A 20,946-nucleotide genomic window follows, 5' to 3' on the forward strand; every position below is an offset into this window, starting at 1 on the left:
TTCCTAACCCCACTGTTCACTCAACCAATATTGTTCTTAAACCTTTATGGACCATGCTCAGAACAACAGCAATTCATTTTGAAAGTCTATGACATCTTGTTAAATTTCCCAAATCACTACTTTGTCTGGGGGGGGGGGGGGATTGGAATGCAGTAATTGACCCTAGCATTGACTGCTCTAACAAATCCAAATTGTGTAATACACAAGCTTCCCTTGCCTTGTTGGATCTAATATTGGACTTTGGACTAGTTGACCCTATATCCTTTGGGGACGACACTCGGATCAACAATAATTACACATACTTCTCTAGATGCCATAACTCTTGGTCACGCACAGATTTCTTTCTAATATCAGAAATATTAAATTGGCAAAGTATGTAGGTGAACCAAGGTTTTTCTCGGATCACTCAGATTACTCTGATAAACCTTGCACAAAACTTACCTTTACTCTATAAAGGTTTCATCTGGTCCTTTAACAATGTTTTACACAACCCAGCAGTTGAGGAGATAGCCACAGCTCCAACGGAGTTCAGCAACGACCCTCGAAACTCTAGTATCCCCTATGACGTCCAGTGGGAGGCGTGTACAGCTGTACTTAGAGAAATATTTATTCAAAAATCCACATACCTTAAACAGAGGAAAGAAAGAGAACCGCCTAATGTCCGAGAACTAGGTAAGCTTCAAGTGAACCATACTTTAGCAATGGAAAATGATATGATGGATAAGCAAAGGGAATTGTTCGACCTACATCAGTCCAACTACTCCCTACAGGAACTAAGATTTATCACAAAATACTCTGAATGGATGCAAACTCCCTCCAAGGCACTAGCTAGACTAATTGACAACAAACAAATGTCACCCACGATAGCCCTTATCTATCACCAAGGTACACTCTATAAATCAGACTCCCAAATTACTCACTTATTCCAACAAGTATATTCAGGAATTTATGCTAGTAATGACCATCAAACCCCAATCTCCAAGATAAGATTATCTCAACATCACATTTCCAAAGCTAAATGAAGAGCAGAAAGGAATCTTATCTGCTCCAGTGAGTCAACTAGAAGTTGTAAAAGCCATCGGAAACCTCAAGTTAGGGAAAGCTCCAGGTCCAGATGGATACTCTCCAGACTTCTATAAAACCTTTAAAGATACCCTAGCTCCCATTCTACTCGAGCTATTTAACTGTGTGTCTATCAAGAAATATCAGACGTTTACATTAACTACTCAAAGACCATTCTAATCCCCAAAAATAACCTGGATAAATCAAACCTTAACTACAGGCCAATTTCCCTAATGAATGTTGCTATTAAAATTTTATCTGTATTAGCTGAAAGGCTTAAAGTAATCCCTTCCCTTATATATAAAGAACACGCAGGTTTCATGTCCAACAGACACACCTGGGATAATACTTTAACTATGGAAACCATGATTAACCTTACCAAGAAAGACAAAAAAATCCAAGATATGCTATGATTCTGGACGCATGTAAGGCATTCGATAGGGTCAACTGGAACTTTCTGTTCACAGTACTATCCTGTTTCGATATATCCCCTGAGTTTATCAGTATCAAAATTCTATACAGTAGTTCTTAACATGTGCCTATATATCAATAAGAAATTCTTGCAACCGATAAAAATCTCAAATGGAAACAGACAAGGGTGCCCCCTTTCCCCCCTTCTTTTTAACTTATACCTAGAACCTTTCTTATCCTTATTGCAAAAACACCAATTCCCAAAAGATTACATAGGATAAGCTTGACCGCATTTGCAGACTTGAATCTAGATTTTGAACACCCCTTGTCAGATGCCAATAAATTAATCACTACTTTAAACACATTTGCACATATTTTGGACTATAAAGTCAAGACAAATCCTATATTTTCCCGTTTAGCCCTACAGCCAATAGAAAAAACCTCTTTCCAGATTCTCCTTTCCATATGGTATACTCCTTTAAATATCGCTCTCCACATTACACTCCAACTTAACTAAAGTATGGTCGATACTATCTCAAGACCTGTCCAGATGGTAACACATGAAACAGCTTGTGCTGTCTAAAACTTCTATCATTAAAATGAACATCCTCCCGAAGATTCTCTATCATTTTCTTGCATCTCTCTCGTTCATCCCCAATGCATTTTTCACTAAAATCCACAAAACCTTAGCGAAGTTCATCTGGCACCCAAAATTAGTAAGTCTGTCATATCAACACTTACAAAAGCTAGGTGAGGCCTAGGTATGCCAGACTTACAACTCCATTATAGAATTCTGCATGCCAATAGATTAGAATTGCTAACTACCATCCTTACAACCTAATATGGACTCACCTTTGGGTAAAAATGTGGTTTAATCATGCTTTAAGCAATGATTCTAACCCCAAAGCTCTCCCCTTCTTAGGCCCATTAATTCTTAGAAAATTAAAGCTGCATCATATCATAAAGGATAAAAATCAAATCTTTTCAAGAACTATTTAAATCCTTGAAATTAGAAAAAGGTCTCCTGTTCCAACCCATCCATCTAAAACCTAATCTCAAATTGAATAGGAGCATGATTAATCTGGTTGACTACTCTCTAATCAAAGAATACACACTGTGGGATATTCATAAACATAGAGACTCGTCACTCACAGAATTACGGGATATTCTAAAGTTATCTAAAAAAAATACATCATAATCCTGAGACATATAAGGGAACTTATTGCATCTCTATCTCATGATCTCAATATTCATGAATCTGACTTCAATCAGGTCTCTAAATTAGTGGAAATTCTAGCCAGTAACAAGTGTATGCTGTCCCTCACCTATAAACTTAACTACAATTTTAGACCAAGATAAATTGGTATACGTGGACTACTGGAACCACCAGGGGTTGAACCTATCAGAAGAACAGAAATTATCTGCTATTAAATCCACCCTCCTTTTCTCCCCGTTTAAGAAACTCACTTGTACACAATTTGATTACCAACAACGTATACTTCACACCCACCCACTTAAATAAATTTAACCCGAATGTCTCGACTGCATGCCCCTGCTATTCCTACCCCCCAGGCTGACATTTTATGTATAATATGGTTTTGTAGATATTCACAGTATTTGGTGTTCTCTCAAGGTGAGACTTGACTAGATGGGGTACCACAAGTCAACCCTCTCAGAGGAGCTTGCATTACTACATATCACTAATATTAATACATCAGAATTAAGATCTTGCATCTTAACTCTGTTTATTAGTCAAATTCTACATTACCAAACATTGGCTAGATCATACTAAGATGCCCTTTAGTGGATTCAGGGACATGGCTGTTAAATACATTACTTCACAAAAACTTTTAACAACAAACCCTCAAACGTTTTTGCTTTCAGAAATTCTGGAATATCTTATTTGAGCATCTGACAACTAAATTACTTATGAACTGAGGTGGTCCAGAATTGCTAAAGGCCCTTCCTGTATATGCTTCTTTAATTCTTCTCTTCCCCTTTTCTCCTTGCCCTCCTTCTTGTGTGGCTCAAGATATGTTAATTTTTTTCCTCTCTGATTTTCATGTTGCAAATCAAGGGTAATATATTGTGTTCAGTTGCAGTATGTACCTGCCTTCATATATGTTTCTTACCAAGTTTATTCTAGGGGTCATATCCCTAAGCAGCACTATTGTACATATTGTATATAATTAGTAATTGTATGTTCTCCTTTATTTTACTGCTCATTGTTAATCTGCAATTGTTTGTGATGTATATGTAATGAAAAATCAATAACATTTCTATTTGAAAAAAAAATATTTTAGTTCTTTCAGAAAGAAATGTTTGCAGGAAACACTAAAGTGACTTGAATATTAAGTTCATTCATAAGCAGGATTTTCTTTTACTCATTACTGAAATAATCATTGTCAAGTCTGACTACATGTTCATTTATTTTAATAGGTGGTGTTAGACTATGCTGTTTTTAATATTTGATCTTTTTCTAAGGTAGACATAAACTTGACTATAAATGTGGTAGTGAGTTTTCCTTCTTCAAAGGTGTTATCTGGGATCTGTGTCCACTTTCAATTCCAAAATATAAAGTTTCAGATAGATTTAATGTTTTATTTATCTGGGTTGTCATCAACTTTGAGCCAGTTATGTTATTTTAAAAGAAATTTCATCTGATATTCGCCTTCAGTTATTCTCCCTTCATGAGCATTTAAAGCTTCATACTGTTAATTTGTGTATTTTATTTCAAAAGAATTTTTAAATGTTCCATCTTTCTGATGTGTTTCATGAAACTTTCTATTTTGGTAAATGGTTTGTCCATTTTAAGTAACTCATTCCACATACTAAATATTAGTAACTGGATGTCTTTACACAAATCTGGAGCCCCATTTTTTGTCTCATGTTGGTCTCTTATTTTTAACCAAGCAATTGAAGTTCTGACTGGAAAATTACAGCATTTGAAGAACTTGAAGCTATAAATCTGGTCACTGACTATTAGTGAATAAAATTAGCTAACATGTATATATTTTTTTATTATGTTTTCTGTCAGAGAAACTCTTTCAGTCAATGCTTTCACCAGTTGCTGCTCTCAGCCATCTTGCCCCCCCCCCTTTCACTTCCAGTAATTTCAGACTTTGTTGCTGAATTTCTTGCCCTTGTACCTTTTTAATTTTACTTTCTCTCAGTAAACAACGTCCAGACCTCTCGTTTATGGTGTTAACCTTTAATCAGCTTGTCAACATGCCAGGTTTCTGAACTGGCACTGAACATTTATTTGCTTAAATAGACTATTACATTGTGGTCTCAATTTTTAAAACACACTTGCATTCTTATTAAAAACGGTCATAAGATTAAGCAGAGCATTAGTGCAGACATTCACCTCTGCAAAAGTAAAGGAAACATTTTGGTTCTAGATAAATTTATAATTAGTGCAGTTTCACATCCCATCCTCTCACCCGAAAAGCCCAAGATTGCAACCTATTGACTTCAATGTATTTTTGTCCAGCCTTTGTTCTCTTGATATACCATATCTACTTTTTCTTAAAACTAAAAGAGAAAACACGTTTAGTATTTATCACATACAACAATCCCTGAAAATACATTACATGTAACATGCAATTTTATAACATAAAATGATTTACACAGTGTTAAGAATAAAACTTTTTACTTAACTTTTCATCCTTTCTCAGTCTGTTTTATTTACCTTTTAGTGTCCTTCCAAACATTAATGACATGAAGTGGGACATATGCCGGTCAGTCCTCCAAGTTTAACAAAGTCAACAAAAATCCAGTCCTTCTCCACCACTTCTTGTAAAACCGTATTTCACAATTGTGATTGTTTATAGTTTCACATGTATGTAATTTCATTGTTGCTGGTCTTCCTGTTCATCTCTATCTTCCAGTTCCAGACTTTGGTTCAAGTCCATGGTACTCTCGATTCTTCTAGTGAACTCCTGTACTTTTTCTGTGTCTCAAGCCTTTTCATTTGGAACCTCAAAAAAAGTTTCACTGCAAATTCTGTCTCTGAACCTTACCATGAGAAGCAGCCTGGATCTCAAACCTTCTCAGCATTCCCTGATTGCTAGGTTAAATTAGTTTCTCTTCCTGGAGTATGGTGAATTATCATTTTCCACGAACTCTACAGTTTGTAATTTTTAGTTTTGTGCCATTCTGCCACAGGTTTGACAAGATCAACTCCTTCTGCTTGTGTGATTGCATCTTTACTAATACAGGTCTTAACTATTTTTTCTGATGGCCGGGTTTGGAGCATACACTCTGTGCCCATTCAATTAACAAATCCTAATCTGGAATACGAGTCCAATTGTTGATTTGTGCTTTCATAAAATAAATGTCTGTTCCTTCCAGTTTCTCTGGTACAGCTGAAAATTTCAGTTTTTATCTGAATGTAATGCCCTCTAAGTCTGCCATTTTTTGAAACTACTCTTGAGCAGTCTGATACGAAGATGGCCTTTTCTTCATTTTGTAGTCTAGTTCATCTGAGTAGCTGTTTAAAGCTTCTACAATTTTCACAGCATTTTGGTATTTTAAGCTGATGTATTTCTTCAGTGTTTCATTTATTTTAATAAACTCTGAGCATATCTAACTTATTCTTTCTTCTAAATTAGTGGAAGCCATCTCTTGTACCAGAGCTAGAACTTGAATTACTTTTTGTTGAACAGCTGTAGGATTCTTCCCAGTCAGTGTTCTTTTCACCTTTTTCTGTTTGATTTTCTTTCAGGCTCTGTTTCTTTGCTGGCATCCAGGCAGTGTATTCACTAGCCAATAACTGAAGTTTACAAAACAGGCAATATTACTGGCTTTTATCTATCCATTTTTTTTCACACTGGGAGAGCTAAAATTAAGCTGATCTGTGTGCGGCCATAGTTGAAACATGTGGTTTTAAATTCACCCTTGGATAGAGATTGTTTGCCCCCCCCCACCCCCCCAATTGCAGAGAGATCAAAGTGTGAAAGTGACAAGCTGCTCAAGGGAATTTCCAAGATGTTCATCGTGTTTCACTGTTGCAATCATTACTGTAGGGTTCTCTTGCTGGCAGGCAGCCCTCGGTCGGCCAGAATCCCAAAGTCTGGGTCCGACGGCTGAAGTCACTCCCTCCCTGACATCAGAGCGCCAGGGGTATAAGGACTCCAGCTGATGCCATCTTCAGTCTTTCTTGCCGCACGGTGCCCAAAGCAGAAGCAGTTCGCAAGTGCCGGTCGGCAGACTCCTGTGTTTTTCTTATGATTTTCAAACTGAAGACTTCTTCATAAAGCTAAGTACCCCGTTGGGAAAACTTTTTCTTGCTCTAGACCGATGTCAGAAAAAGTTAATAATTGTATTTTGTTGTGGGAAGCAAATACCTCATAAGGATTTTCACTCTTACTGTATCCCTTGCCTAGGCCCTGACCACGACGTAGCTAGTTGTCGGTTTTGTGCTAGGTTTAACCAACGCACTATAAAGCGTAGGTACGATTTTGCCTTTCATTATTTTGGAAGAAGATTTAACTATAAAATGTCGGAATTGTATCCGACTACCGGAGTTTACAAGAAGCGAAAGGATAAGGACAGGCCTCCGAGTTCCAAAGTGGACGACGATATACAGCCAGAGCCAGTTGTCGTCAGCGAGGCGCTTTCACAGCCCCTGACGTCCGCCAATTTGGAACAGATTGCCAATACTGACTCCCATGAGGAGATGATGAGGCCTTCAGCATCTCAAGGGACTGGGCTTTCGGATACCGCTCCCTCTGTTGGGTCCGGAGCCGCTGTGCAGGTACCGGCTTCTGAGGGAGTTTTCAGGCCTACACAACTGCATGTAAGGATGGCTTCAGTTTTAAAGACAAAGGCTAAGACTCCAGACAAAGAAGCATGCTCAGGCCTCTTCGGATCAGGGGCCTAGACCGCAGAAACAGATGCTCAAGATGGCCGAAGACCTGTTGACTATGATTAGGGGTTCCCATCCCCCTCCAGACAAAAGGCCTAGGCAAGAGCAAGATTATGAATCTTCTGATCAGGTCTCCATTTCCTCTGTCTCTTCCACTGAACAGGATTACGCTTTCCCTCCTTATGAGGATTCTGATGCGGAGGACTCCATTCCTTCAGCTTCTCCTAAAGATTATTCTTTCAGGGAAACCTTGCATGATATGAGAGAGTATTTTCACTGGGAGTGTCAGGAATATTCTGAATCCAAGAAAAGGCTCAGGGATTTTGTTCTCCCACAGCATAGGCCTTTGGCTATTCCCCTTCCGTCAGATATAGTGGATTATGTTTTTACAGAATCTACCTTGACTCCTGATTCTTTTCCCCCGGCCCCTGTCAAACCAGACAGATACTACAGGGTCCCTGACTCTCTCAAATTCCTTTTTACAAATCCTACAGCTGATCCAGAAACTATTTCTCAAGGTCCTAAGGGTGTTACAGCTGCCTCTGCCAAGAACCCTATCCCCTCTGATAGAGAATCCACAGCCTTGTAAAGATGGGGCAAAACGGTTTATACTTCTGCCACTTTGTCTATTAGAGCTTTGAATTGCCAATTTCATATGTTAAAATATCAGCAATATCTTTTGTCTGTCTTGAAGCAAAAAATGTTTGCTGTTTCTGGTTGTGCAGAGAATAAGGAGCTACAAGATGTAATGCATGCTACTGAGCAAGTGGGGAAACATACCTTGCACTGTGGCTTTGATTCTATGGAGGCTTCTTGCAGGGCTGCAGCAACAGGTGCTGTTATTAGAAGGCATGCTTGGTTAAAGGAGCAAAGTCTGCCAGATCAGGTTAAGGCAAAGTTGCTGGATGCTCCCCTACAGCACGGTGTTTTGTTTGGGGTCAAAGCTGAGGAGGTATTGAAGAAAATGGAAGACAAAGCCAAGTCTATGCAGACGGTTAAGGATTTTTTACAGGTGCAACCTCCTAGATTTAGTAGGAACTGGCCAGCAAAAAATTGGTCCTTTCCAAGCTCAGACAGACCTCAGAGAGGCAGATATAGGCACACCAGAGGGAGAACTCAGGCACAAGCCACTTACAGACCCAGGCAGTGGAGTGTGTCCACTCCCAAGGGTGGAGAGGAAAGGTCGCAACCTTACAGAAAACAGTCACAATGACTCTCCCTTGATACCTCCAGGTCCTTTTTCCCTGGAAGCACCTTTGGGAGGAAAATTTTCACTCTTTCTACAAAATTGGAGCCGCATAACCCAAGACAAATGGGTTCTAGACGTAGTCTCAAGAGGCTACAAGTTTCATTTTTACACCTTACCAAAACCAAACGGTTGGCCAGATCTGCCAAAAAATCAGTGGGCAGAGGCACAAAAACAAGTACAATCTCTTATGGCTATGAGGGCCATAGAACTGGTACCAAACATAGCAATAGGGCAGGGTTTTTATTCAAGACTTTTTCTGGTTCCCAGGAAGGAAAACACATGGAGACCAATCCTGGACCTGTCCGTTTTAAACACCTTTCTGGATATACCAAAATTCAAAATGCTCACACTACAGGAGCTTCTGCCTATGCTGGGCAAGAATGCTTGGATGGTGACTCTGGACTTAAAAGAAGCATACCTGCATGTTCCAATAAGACAAAACTGCAGAAGATACCTGAGATTCAAGGTGGGCTTGAAGCATCACCAGTTCTATGCGCTGCCCTTTGGCTTATCTACTGCTCCCAGGGTCTTTACCAAGCGCCTGGCACCAGTTATGGCATTTTGCAGACAGAAGAGAATTCAAATATACCCTTATCTGGACGATTGCCTCATTCAAGCAGACAGCAAGGATACTCTACTTCAGCATTTGGACTTTGTGCAAAATCGCCTGAGGTGTCTAGGGTTTACGGTGAATCTGAGGAAATCAAACCTGATACCTACACAACAGATTACATTTCTGGGAGCTCTTTTAAGCACTACAACCCAGATGGCTTACCTGACACCAGACAAACAATTGCAACTGGCTTCTTTCAAAAACTTGGCTTCAATGAGTCACCTAACTGCAAGAAAAGTTCTGCAGGCTTTGGGTTACATGGCATCCTGCTAGTTCCATATGCAAGACTGCATATGAGGAAGATACAATGGTACCTAAAGAGTGTATGGTCTCAGCATTGTCACAGCTTGGAAACAATGATTGCAATCCTACCTTGCCTCAAGCAGGAATTTCTTTGGGCCAAGGCCCATCTCCAGAACAAGGGAAAGCCTTTCTGTCCCATTCCAGCCAAACAAGTCATAACCACAGATGCCTCGGATTATGCATGGGGGGCCCACATGCAAGGAAAATGCCTTCAGGGTGCCTGGACAACAAACCAGATGCACCTTCACATCAATTTGAAGGAGATATTAGCTGTACAGAATGCACTGACAGCTTTCAAGGATATTATATAGCCAGGTCCATTGCTGATAAAGACAAACAACACTACAGTGATGTGGTACATAAACAAGCAGGGGGGTTCCCACTCCTACCCCCTGTGCAGACTGACCACGAATCTGTGGTTCACAGCACTGGCCTACAAAGTGGATTTGCAGGCCAAGTTTCTGCCAGGAAAAAACAACTCCCTGGCAGACAATCTAAGCAGACACCTTTCAGATCCTCACGAATGGAGGTTGGATGTTCAGATATTCAGGATAATAACAGAGGCATGGGGATGCCCGGACATAGATCTTTTTGCATCCCCCCAGAACTACCAGCTTCGTACTTTCTGCATGAGAACTTATCACAAACTAGCATGGAAAGTGGATGCTCTCTCATTCAGTTGGAAGAACCTCTCAGTGTATGCTTTTCCTCCACTGCCTCTTCTTCCGAGAGTGTTGCTAAAAATCATACAAGACAAACCAAAAATGATTCTACTCACTCCCAACTGGCCTCAACAGTTCTGATACTCAACACTGATGAACCTGTCTCAGGAACCTCCTTGGATTTTACCTCAAATTCCACACCTACTGTCTCAACAGGAAGGCCGGATCCTGCGCAGCCAAATCAAAACTCTGAGCCTAGCAGCCTGGCGGATCCAGGGATTATAAGTAGTTCTACCCTTACCAAACGGGTAATGGATGTAATTCTTGAAGCCAGAAGGCCTAGCACCAGGAAATCTTATGCAGGGAAATGGAAGCGATTTTGCGCATGGAATCAAGCACAAGGTTTTGATACTACAACTGCAAACATTCCTCTGATTTTGCAATACCTAACAGAGGTGCTGCATAAGGGCCTATCTTTTTCATCAATTAAAATACATGCCTCAGCTATTTCTGCACATTACAATATGTATCCTCCAATCTTCTCTCATCCTTTACTCAAACAATATCTCAGAGGGGCAAAAAATTTAAGGCCTCCTAGAAGAGCACCCACTCCCACTTGGGATCTCAATTATGTTTTGGAAAAACTAACACTTCCTCCTTTTGAGCCTGCTGCTACTATGGATTTAAAGTTTTTGTCATAGAAAATGGCTATCCTTTTAGCTATAACCTCTGCCAGGAGAGTTTAGGAGTTAAAAGCACTCATGGCTGTGGAGCCTTTCATTATTTTTCACCAGGACAGGGTTTCTTTGAGGACGAACCCCACATTCATGCCTAAGGTAGTTTCAAGGGTAGCTTTGAATCGGTCTATTCACTTACCTACCTTCTACCCTAATCCTCAAAATAAAGGAGAGAGGATTTTGCATTCTTTAGACATACACAGACAGCTTTGTTTTTACCTGGATAGGACCAAATCCTTCAGAAAAACAGATCAATTGTTTGAAGCCTTTGCTACTTCATCACAGGGAAAGGCAGTTACAAAACAAACTATCTCTAAATGGATTGCCCACTGAATCAGGTTTTGCTACTGTCATCATGGCAAACAAGTTCCCAGTAATATCAGGACACATTCTACTAGAGCTGCGGCTACCTCAGCAGCCTTCCTCAGAGGAGTACCTACCAAGGAGATCTTAGAAGCTGCTACCTTGGAGTTCTGTCCACACCTTCACTAAGCACTACAATCTCCCTCTCTACTCTAAATCTAGAGCTGGTTTTGCCTCTGCAGTTCTGCAGGTCCTTTTAGCCTCCCCTTCTGTAGCATAGCCAACCACCCTTCCTTAGCTTTGGGATTCTACCCTACAGTAATGACTGCAACAGTGAAACACGAACATAGTACAGTTGTGTACTCTTACTATAAATGTAGATGTTAGAGTGTATTCACTGTTGCAGTCTGGGTTACCCTCCCTCCTATCCCCTCTCTTGTTGTTTCTATTAGTTCTTTCTGGATTTCTACACATTACTCTTCCTCTGAGGTGTTGAGGTGCATTTGCAACTTATGGTGGGGATGTTTTTTGGTTCATGCTTACTTATGTTTCAGACCATGCTGTTAGCCTTTTTTTGGGCACCTGACATCTAGGGCAAGAAAAACTGAAGAAGATGGCATCGGCTGGAGTCCTTATACCCTTGGCTCTCTGAAGTCAGGGAGGGAGCGACTTCAGCCGATGCTGGACCCAGACTTTTGGATTCTGGCCGACCGAGGGCTGCCTGCCAGCAAGAGAACCCTACAGTAATGACTGCAACAGTGAATACACTCGAACATCTGCATTTATGGTAGGAGTACACAACTGTACTATTGTTGCTCCTCTTTTTCCAAATTGTCTGAGGAGTTTTCTTTTTCCTCTGCTATTTTTGGCAAAAATAATGAACAGTCTCAACAGAATTCAGGTGAGCAGATGTTTGAGAAGTGGTGGAAGGAGGTTCCAAAAAAGTCTCAAACCTTCCAAAACCAGGAACACTCCAAGTCTGACTGAGACCTTATGACCCCTCCCACCCTGGCACTTTCTCTTCCAGAAAGTCTGAATCTCCTTTTTTTTTTTTTGTTTGGCAACAGACTGTACCAAAAAAAAAAAATGGGTTCTGAAAATCTTTCATTAAGGTTACAGGTGGTAGTGGGATGAAATTCCTCCTTTCTATGGGGTCATTTTTCATGCTGCCGATCTAACTCTCGTTTCTACCTGTTCATCATATGCTGTCCCAAGCAATGATAGAACCAGTTCTTTCTTCCCAGGTGTTGATGTGTTTTCTTCAAGAATGTTCCTAGTTCCAAAGAAAGAAAATGCTTGGAGACCAGTTCTGGATCTTTCTTTCCTAAACCTGTTTATGATCGTGGCCAAATTGAAAATTGTCACTTCACAATCTGTTGACACTTCTTCCTCTGTAAAATTTCCTGATAGCACTTGACTTAAAATAAGCTTATCACATTCCTATTCATCCAGGCATTAGGCGTTTCTTAAAGTTGTCTGGATCACATTTGTCAGTTCTCTGTTTCTTCCTTTAGACTATCCATTGCACTAAAAGTGTTCAGAAAGTGTCTGGCTCCATTTATAGCCCATTGCAGGGTACAAGGTAGCCATGTTTTTCCATATTTAGATGACTTGTTTAATTTTTGTGATCCTTTCAAAATGTTAGGAATCTCTCTAATGTGAGTGATCTTTTCCACAAGCTGGGATTCTAGGAGAATGTTCTGAAGTCTTTTTTTGACTCCCTCGCACAGGATTGTGTTCCTGGGATATCAACTAATATGCCTCGGCTCAAAGAGCTCATCTTCTACAGAAAAAAAAAGACCTTTATTTAGATCCATTTGTAAGGTTTTTCATGTGGATTTCAGTCACTTAAGGGAATACCTCACGACTGGCATCTACGATTCTCATGATACCCCTGGTAAGACTCTACATAAGGATAAAGCAGTATCTGAAATCTATTTGGTCCCAGGAATGGAGTTTCAGAAGAGAGATTGCTTTGAGACAACAGATAGTAAATCCAGGTGTCCCCTTCACCAAAGCAGTCACTCACCATAGCTACTTTTTGACTTTTGCTTGAGGAGTAGTTTTAGGGGAGATGGGACAAAATGCAGGGGATGGTGGGATACCAAGGACAGATGCAAGCACATAAATATCAAGCAGATTCTTGCCCTGATGAAGGAACTCAATTCTCTGAATAGTCTTTGGTCCCTTGGACCTCCTCAAGCAGGTACATTCAGGGTACTTTTGAAGATTCAGAAGAAATTCCCCCCGAGGTCATTGTGGTTACTCCCTTCTGGTCCAGACAGCCATGGTTCTCCCTTTTGGAAAATAGCCATAAGCAATTACCATAAGCCTCCTCACAGACTGGATCTACTTGGACAAGAACAGTGGTGTTTGATGCACCCTGCCATCAGTCATCTTCATTTGACTGCTTGGATGATTGGGTCTTAGTTCTTTTTATGCGCCTGTTTTCTGAGAATAGGCAGCAGGTATTAATGGGGGCAAGAAAGCCTGCTACTTGAAAATCCTACATCAGCAAATGGAAGAGGTTTTCTAATTGGTGCTGACAACATAAACAGCACCCATTCAGGGCTAGTTGTTCTCTGGTTTTACAATATTTGTGAGAGTTACTATCCTATGTTTTTTTTTTTATTTCTATCTCTAGGTTCATTTATCAGACATTTCAGGATGCCTGCCAAAGGAATCTTCCTCTTTCAAGGCAGTCACATGTCAGAATACTCTTTAAAGGAGTTTTGCACAAGAGGCCTTCAAGGAAGCTGGTAACTCCTCCTTGGGATCTTACTTTTGTGTTAGAGAAACTAGCACTTGCTCCATTTGAATCGGCTAATCTGTCTGATTTGAGGATCTTCACATGGAAAACAGTTTTATTAATTGCTCTGACCTCTGCAAGAAGGGTATCTGAGTTGCAGGCTTTTATGGTATTTCAACTCTACCTCATTTTCCACAAGGGCAGGGTTTCTTTGAGAATTATTTTTTTATGCCTGAAGTTGGTGTGAAGAATTTAACCAAAATATCCATATCCTTCTTTTTTTCTGTACCTAAAATGAGTGCGAGGATACTCCATACCTTGAATATCTATAGACAGCTTGGGTACTGTCTTGGTAAAACTAAATCATTCAGATCAATTGTTCATTTCTTGTGAAAGTGAAAAGAAAGGGTCAGTCTGTGTCCAAACAGATTTCCAAATGGTTATCTAAGGTTATTACTTTTTGTTATACTCTCCATGACAGATCTATTTTAGGCAGGATCAAGTCCCACTTTGCAAGGTCCTTGACTGCTGCTTTGGGTTTTTGGGAAGTTTTGCATTTTAGAAGTATTCTAGAAGACTATTTCCCTTGTACATACATTTACAAAGCTCTGTGAGCTTGATTACTTCTCTAGGTCTAGATCATGCTTTTCTAGGATCATTCTCCTGGACACTTTTTCCACATCCCCAAGTATAGTTAGCTATGGTAATCTGACGGTATAGCCGATGTTACAGCAGCAGAGATCAATGTGAAGAACATAGTTGTGCAAGCTGAACATACCATAACAGTAGAATTTCGAATGATCACTGCTGCAGTAGCTGTTCCCTCCCTCCAGCCTCATTTTTTGGTGTGTTTTTTAAACTAGGGTGTGGGTGTAGACATTAATTTTTTTTTTATTGCTAGCCTTGCCCTTTCAGGTCTCTACCTCCCTCTCTCTGCTGGTAGGAAAGATGTAAAGGACTTTGTGACCAAACTTGCCTTTAAGTCAGCTCGAGCTGTTAGGGCACGTGGAAGTTGCCCTAAAGCTTTGGAAGCTGGACTGCTGGTTATACACCTTAGCAGGGTATAACCCATATAGCGAAGGCTACTGCAGCAGTGATGATTCAAACATCTGTTATGGTAAGTTCAACTTGCACAACTGTACTTTCATTTGTTTTGTGAGATTGATTCATATTTGGAAGTGGGAGTTTGCCCTTTCCCACTGTTTTGCGATCTGAGTTGGTATGTATAATTAGAGGCATGCAGGGGCTTTCTCCCTTGCATAAAAGTTTTTTTTTTATATGTGTCTGATTTTTGATCATTTGTGGTTGCACTGTGCGCTGATTTTATTGAGTTGTCATTGTAGTGACATATAATGTGCAAAGTAAAACTTGGTGTGCCACTCGACCATTATCCTTTGTGGTACACGAGAGGAAGCTAAACTTCCAGCCTAGCATGCATATTTTAAACAGAGAGCAACCTGAAATTGAGTATTGAACCCCACACTTTGGAGAACTGATGTTTTAACCATTTAGCCACCATGCTGCCTCTGTTTACTAGGACTAAGGATGTGTTTTATCCCATCCTTTGCAAAAATTTGATTTGCATGTCAGAGTCCACTTTTACCAATAGTGTTTTCACCTAGTTACTGATGTTTTTACATAATGTCTTGCCTTGCAGTAGAGTATCTGCTGTTAAGAATTATATTGGTTAGGTCACTGATGACATCTGTCACTGAAACGTACAATGTTAATGACTATAAAGTTGCTTTTTATTTTATTGTTGCAGTTACAATATTAAAAATGGTTTTGTTTCAGTCCTGAAGATTATATTGGTAGTAAATCTTTACCTCCTGACTTGAAGAAACCAGATTGTACAGAAATCCTTGAACTTCCATACAGCATACACGCCTTTCAGCATTTAAGGGTGAGTCTTTGGTCCTTAGTGTACTTCATTTTTATGAAACTTCTACATCCGTAGCATTCTTCTGTTAATTTTTTCCATTAAATTTGACAGCTGTATGCATTTGTCATGTTAATGCATCTGATAAGCAGGGGATTATAACTTAATTTTTAGTACTGTGAGCAGCATAGGTGAGGTCACATTGAAGTTGAAGTACTACAGCCAGAATTAACCCCAACCTCAATCAACTTCACTTGACTGGATGAATATAAGGTCTAAATTTCCTTTAGGCACATGGTTAGTGAAGATGTGGAGCAGGTACAAATGGAGGTAAGAAAGCCTTCTGTTTGGAAAATTATACAATAGTAAATGGAAATGTTTTTCTAGTTTGTGCCAGCAACATAAACAGCACCCATTTAGACCTAGGTATCTGGTTTAACAATGTGAGTTTACTATCCTGTTGCCTTTATTATTCCTCCACATTTCAGCATGTCTGTCCATGGATCTTCTTTCAAAAACAATTTGACATGGGAAAGCATTGAAAGTTGTTTTTTTTTTAAAAAAAAAAACAAGAGGCCTGCAAGGAAACTGGTGTCCCTTTCTTGGCATCTTAATTTTGTGTTAGAGTAGCTACCACCTGCTCCATTTGAGCAAGGTAACCTGGCTGACTGGAGATTCTTAACATGGAAAACAGTTTTACTGATTGCTATGACCTTTGAAAGAAGGGTATCTGAGATGCAAACTCTTACTGTGAATCAACCCTTTATCATTTCCACAGAGAGAGGGTTTCTTTGAGAACTAATCCCTCTGTGTCTAAAGTGGTATCCTCATTTACATTAAGCCAAGCTGTCAATCTCCCTGTTTTTCCTGAACCTGAAAACAAAGGAGAACGGGTACTCCATACCTTGGATGTCCAGAGATAGCTCTGGTACTATTTTGACAGAACTACATCTTAGATCTTAAGATCAGTTAATTTCTTGGGAAGGCAAGAAAAAACAACGTGTCAATATTTCAAAATGCTTGTCTAAGGCTATTTCTTTTTGTTATACTTGCCACAACAAAACTATTCCAGGCATAGTCAATGGCTCACTCTACTAGGGCCATGGTTTCATCTATGGCTTGTTGGAAACAGTTGGATTTTAGAAATATTCCAGAAGGTGCAACTTCTTGCTCTGTACATTGTTTTACAGCAGACTATAAACTTGTTTTTTTCCAGGTGTAGATCAGCCATTTCTAGGACCATTTTTCAACTGCTTCTGGACTCTTCTTCCACCTCCCAAATTTAGTAAGCTATGGTAATCTACCCATATAGCGGAGGCCACCACAGCAGCGATCAGTTTTTATGAACATAGTTTATACTAACGATAGATGTTTGAATGATCAGTTTTGTAGTTGCTGCTCTGTCCCTCCGTTCCCCCATGTTATTTGGTGCATTTTTTATGCCAGGGTGTGGACATTTATTTTATTTAATGCTTACATTGGCCTTTCAGAGCTCCCCCTCCCTCTGTCTGTTGGCATGAAAGCCGTAAAGGGCTTGACATCCAAACCTGTCTTTTTTAGGCAGTATACCTTGAGCTAATTTACTGAACACGTACAGGGTGCCTTGAAGTTTTGGAAGTTGGTTGGCTTTTGTATCCTATGCAGGATAATAACCCACGTACTGTTGCAACAGTGGTCATCTGAGCATCTGCGTCTATAATAATTTTACTTAAACAAATCCACTTTACTGCTAATTAAAGGTGTTTTCAAGTGGGTCCTGTACTATGCATAGCTATTTAAATTGGCTTTTAGTAGGTTCTGTATTTTTCTGTGCTTTTGTTTCTCTGAGTTTGAAGCTACAGCTATTCAATTGGTTTTACAGTTGGCAGCCATGATTTGAGTTAGTTTTACTGTTTGCACTGCTTTCATACCTCTCAACCTCTTAGAGCAAGAAATCTGGACAAAGCCTGACACAATGGGGGGTACAAAGGCCCAAAAATAGGGGCACACGTTAAATTTTGCTGTTATAAATGTATAAAGTTGCTAGAATAACAGGATTTTAGTATGCATTTTTTGAAGAATATGAAGTCTGAAACACACCATTATTTAGTAACATTAATCCTTAGATCATCCCAGTAATTTCTCAAAGAAATGCAGTATTTGATGAACAGACAAAAATATTGACATTCTGCGAAAAATCTTTACATTTGAGAGGTACGACTGCTTTTCAGGTGGTTTCTGTGCTGCTAAGTTGATTGTGTTGCTGTATTTATTTGCTGTCCTTTAGTCTCTCTTCAAACTTGAAGATAACAGCCAGTTTTGGCAGGGTGTGAGTCATCTAGAGCTTGTAGACCTAGTAATAGTGGAGGTAATTGGTACAGTTCTGGAAATATAAATACTACAGGTTAAAGCTTTAGATGTTTGTCATTGGTTCTTTAAATTTCCCCATTAAGTTTATGTTGTGCAGAGCTGTGCTTTAAGTTAACAGGTCTGCAATGTGTGCAGTCTATAGATTCATTCTCTTTCAGTTATAACAGTACAGCGTGCAACTCGACTCACCTAGATATGATAGTAATTAAACTCCTGCTGTATACAGACCCAGCTTTTCTTCTAGCACCTTATAAAAGTAGCTTGTAGTGGTCCCTAGTGGTACCACAGTGTGGAACTTAGCCCACTGCTGATATGAGTAGCTCAACACTGCTGTGAATCAAGTTATCCCATGGCTGCTAGAAATTCCACACTACTGTTTCATAAAGCTTCTGAGCTGCACTGTCCCAGTCTCACTTATACCAGAGTTGCACATTTACTTAAAAGATATATGTCTGTAATTGCATCATCCGCCCTTTAACTGATAACTATCTCAATAGAATGTAAATTTGCCTTATTTTATATTGTGCAACTCTAAACTCTGTAAATAAAGATTTACTTTACACTGGACAAGCTTGAAGATCAGCCTACTCTATTGGGTCAGATGAAGAACCCAAGGACCGTCAGGTTCTGATGCCAGCTCCTTCTGTCATGACCCAGTTTGAGGCCGTTAGAGTTGCTTACTCTCTTGCCTGCCGAGGCTGAGCATATTTCTGCTACAGATGAGTATGTGGGGACCTGTGGTTGTTTGTACAGGAAGGGCGTAGGGAATTCCCCAAATACTTAAGGGAAAATTGAAAAATTGCCTTATCAAATTAAAGTCAGCAGGCACTGAACCCCCTAAGCTTTTTAGAGTAAAGATTCCTCTCTATAAAAAGCAGAAGGCCAAGCATATAGCTCCTGTGGCCAAGGATCCCCATGAGTGGCAAGATTACATGGGGGGTGTCTTTTCACTGCTATGGACGTTAACCCCCCCATTTGTCTTTGCTTTCTGCTATTCCGTTATCTTTTGCTTCCTTCTTAAAAGGCTTAGGGAGTCTGACTTTTCTGATGAAGATGTTGAGTTGGATTCTGAAGAGTAGTGCTTAGCATATTCTATCTAGATCCATTCCCCACTTGTTTTGGGGTCAGAGGATGAGGATACTGTTTTCTTTCTTTCTCTCGTTCCTTCTCTCGTTCTTTCTTTTTCTTTCTTTCTCTCGTTCTTTCTTTTTCTTTCTTTCGTTATTTCTTTTTCCTGATTCTCCTGTTGAATACGTTTCTTTTGGGGACATCATTGTGAAAATAATGTAGCACATTCAGTGTAATGGTTCCCAAATGTCTGAAATGTAATAAAAAAAAAAAAAAAAAAAGGCGTTATATACCCTCTTATAAATAGCCTCCCAGGCCTTCTGCAATCCCTCCTGTGTTGGAAGTCTTCCTAGAAACTTTTTATCTGCTGCTTCCAAGGCACCCGAGTCCTAGCCCCCTGTTCCTAAGAAACCTGACATGTTTTCCAAGGTGCCTGAGAGTCGTAAGTTCTTCTGTAAGAATCTTGCAGTCATTTCTCTTTCTGCTGATAAACATTCAGTTTTACTGTCTTCCAAACTTTTCAGTTCTGGCAAGGACAGCAGGGCTAGGGATGGGTATGGGATGAAAGTATATACCTCGGCCACCCTGTCTTTCAGTGCCGTAGACTACCAGGTATGTGCTGGGTCTTCTGTCTAAACTGAGGTGTTTTGACTGATATCCCTGATTCCAAAGTGAAGACTTCTGCCTCTCAGGTGGCTTGCCTTGCTGTCAAATGCAGCTGTGATGCTGCTGATGCATCATCTTGGGCAGCTGTGTCAGGATGTTATCCATTTGTACTCCTGGTTTAGGTTATAATCTCTTCCTGATGTAAAGGCAAAGTTCTCCCTTCAGTGCTGGAATGTTTATTTTTGCTGCTGCAGAGCTTTTTAAAAACCTTACATGACAAAGGGAAGGTTCTGCAGGACCTCAAAGGAATTATTATAAGTCCTTTGTGTGTAGGCAACAGAAGTGTCCCTTAAGGGGCAAGGGATCTTCCAAAAGTGTGCTTCCTAATAAAACCTTCTCAGGATTCTGAAAGTCAGAAGCCATTTTTAAGTTTGCTTCTATTTGACATTCATCCTTCCCTGCCTCTTGGCCAGATTCCTCTTTCCCTCCTGTTAAAATAAAGAGTTAGGTCACTCTGAAAAACCAATCAGAAAAAACTAAATGAAAACTCAAGCCAAGCTAGAACTTCCAATGAGTGACCTCCCAAACCTCCTGTAACAGAGGCACATGGGATATATGCAAATGACCCCTATGAACATCAGGTGTTTCAGCTATATGGCTATTCTGATTGCCCATGACTTTTACATTTGAAGCCGTTTTAATGGACAATTTCAGTCTAGTGGGGTTTGGCTTTATTGACCTGAAGTTGTCCATTAAAACGACTTCAAATGTAAAAGTTATGGGCAATCCGAATCGCCATATAGCTGAAACACCTGATGTTCATAGGGGTCATTTGCATATATCCCATGTGCCTCTTTCCCTCCTTTTAAAGCTTTTGTATTCCATCTGACTGCAGATCATCACTGTTTCCTGGGTTCTTTCATTAAAACCAAAAAAGGTTACTTAATGGTTTGGAAGATGTTCATCGTGTAATACTGCTGCAGTCATCACACTTGGGTTATCCTGCCATCAGGCGGTCCCGCAGTTGGCCTAATCCCAAAGTCTTGGTCCGGCATCGGTTGTCATCGCTTCTTCCCTGACGTCAGT

The 20,946-nt window shown here is 40.1% G+C and overlaps 1 protein-coding gene across 2 annotated transcripts in view; it reads left to right on the plus strand.

Moving 5' to 3' along the window:
- Positions 1-20,946, plus strand: part of TTC17 (tetratricopeptide repeat domain 17) — a 3,338,929-nt gene that overhangs the window by 418,625 nt on the left and 2,899,358 nt on the right. For both annotated transcript variants that reach the window (XM_044083397.1, XM_044083398.1), the window contains exon 4: positions 15,753-15,861. In XM_044083397.1, the coding sequence (XP_043939332.1) occupies positions 15,753-15,861 (109 nt within the window). The remainder of the gene's footprint in view (positions 1-15,752; positions 15,862-20,946) is intronic.

Source organism: Protopterus annectens, chromosome 9.part0 (genome assembly GCF_019279795.1).
Source record: "Protopterus annectens isolate FY-2018-M chromosome 9.part0, PAN1.0, whole genome shotgun sequence".
In the NCBI taxonomy this organism is placed as follows: Eukaryota; Metazoa; Chordata; order Ceratodontiformes; family Protopteridae; genus Protopterus; species Protopterus annectens.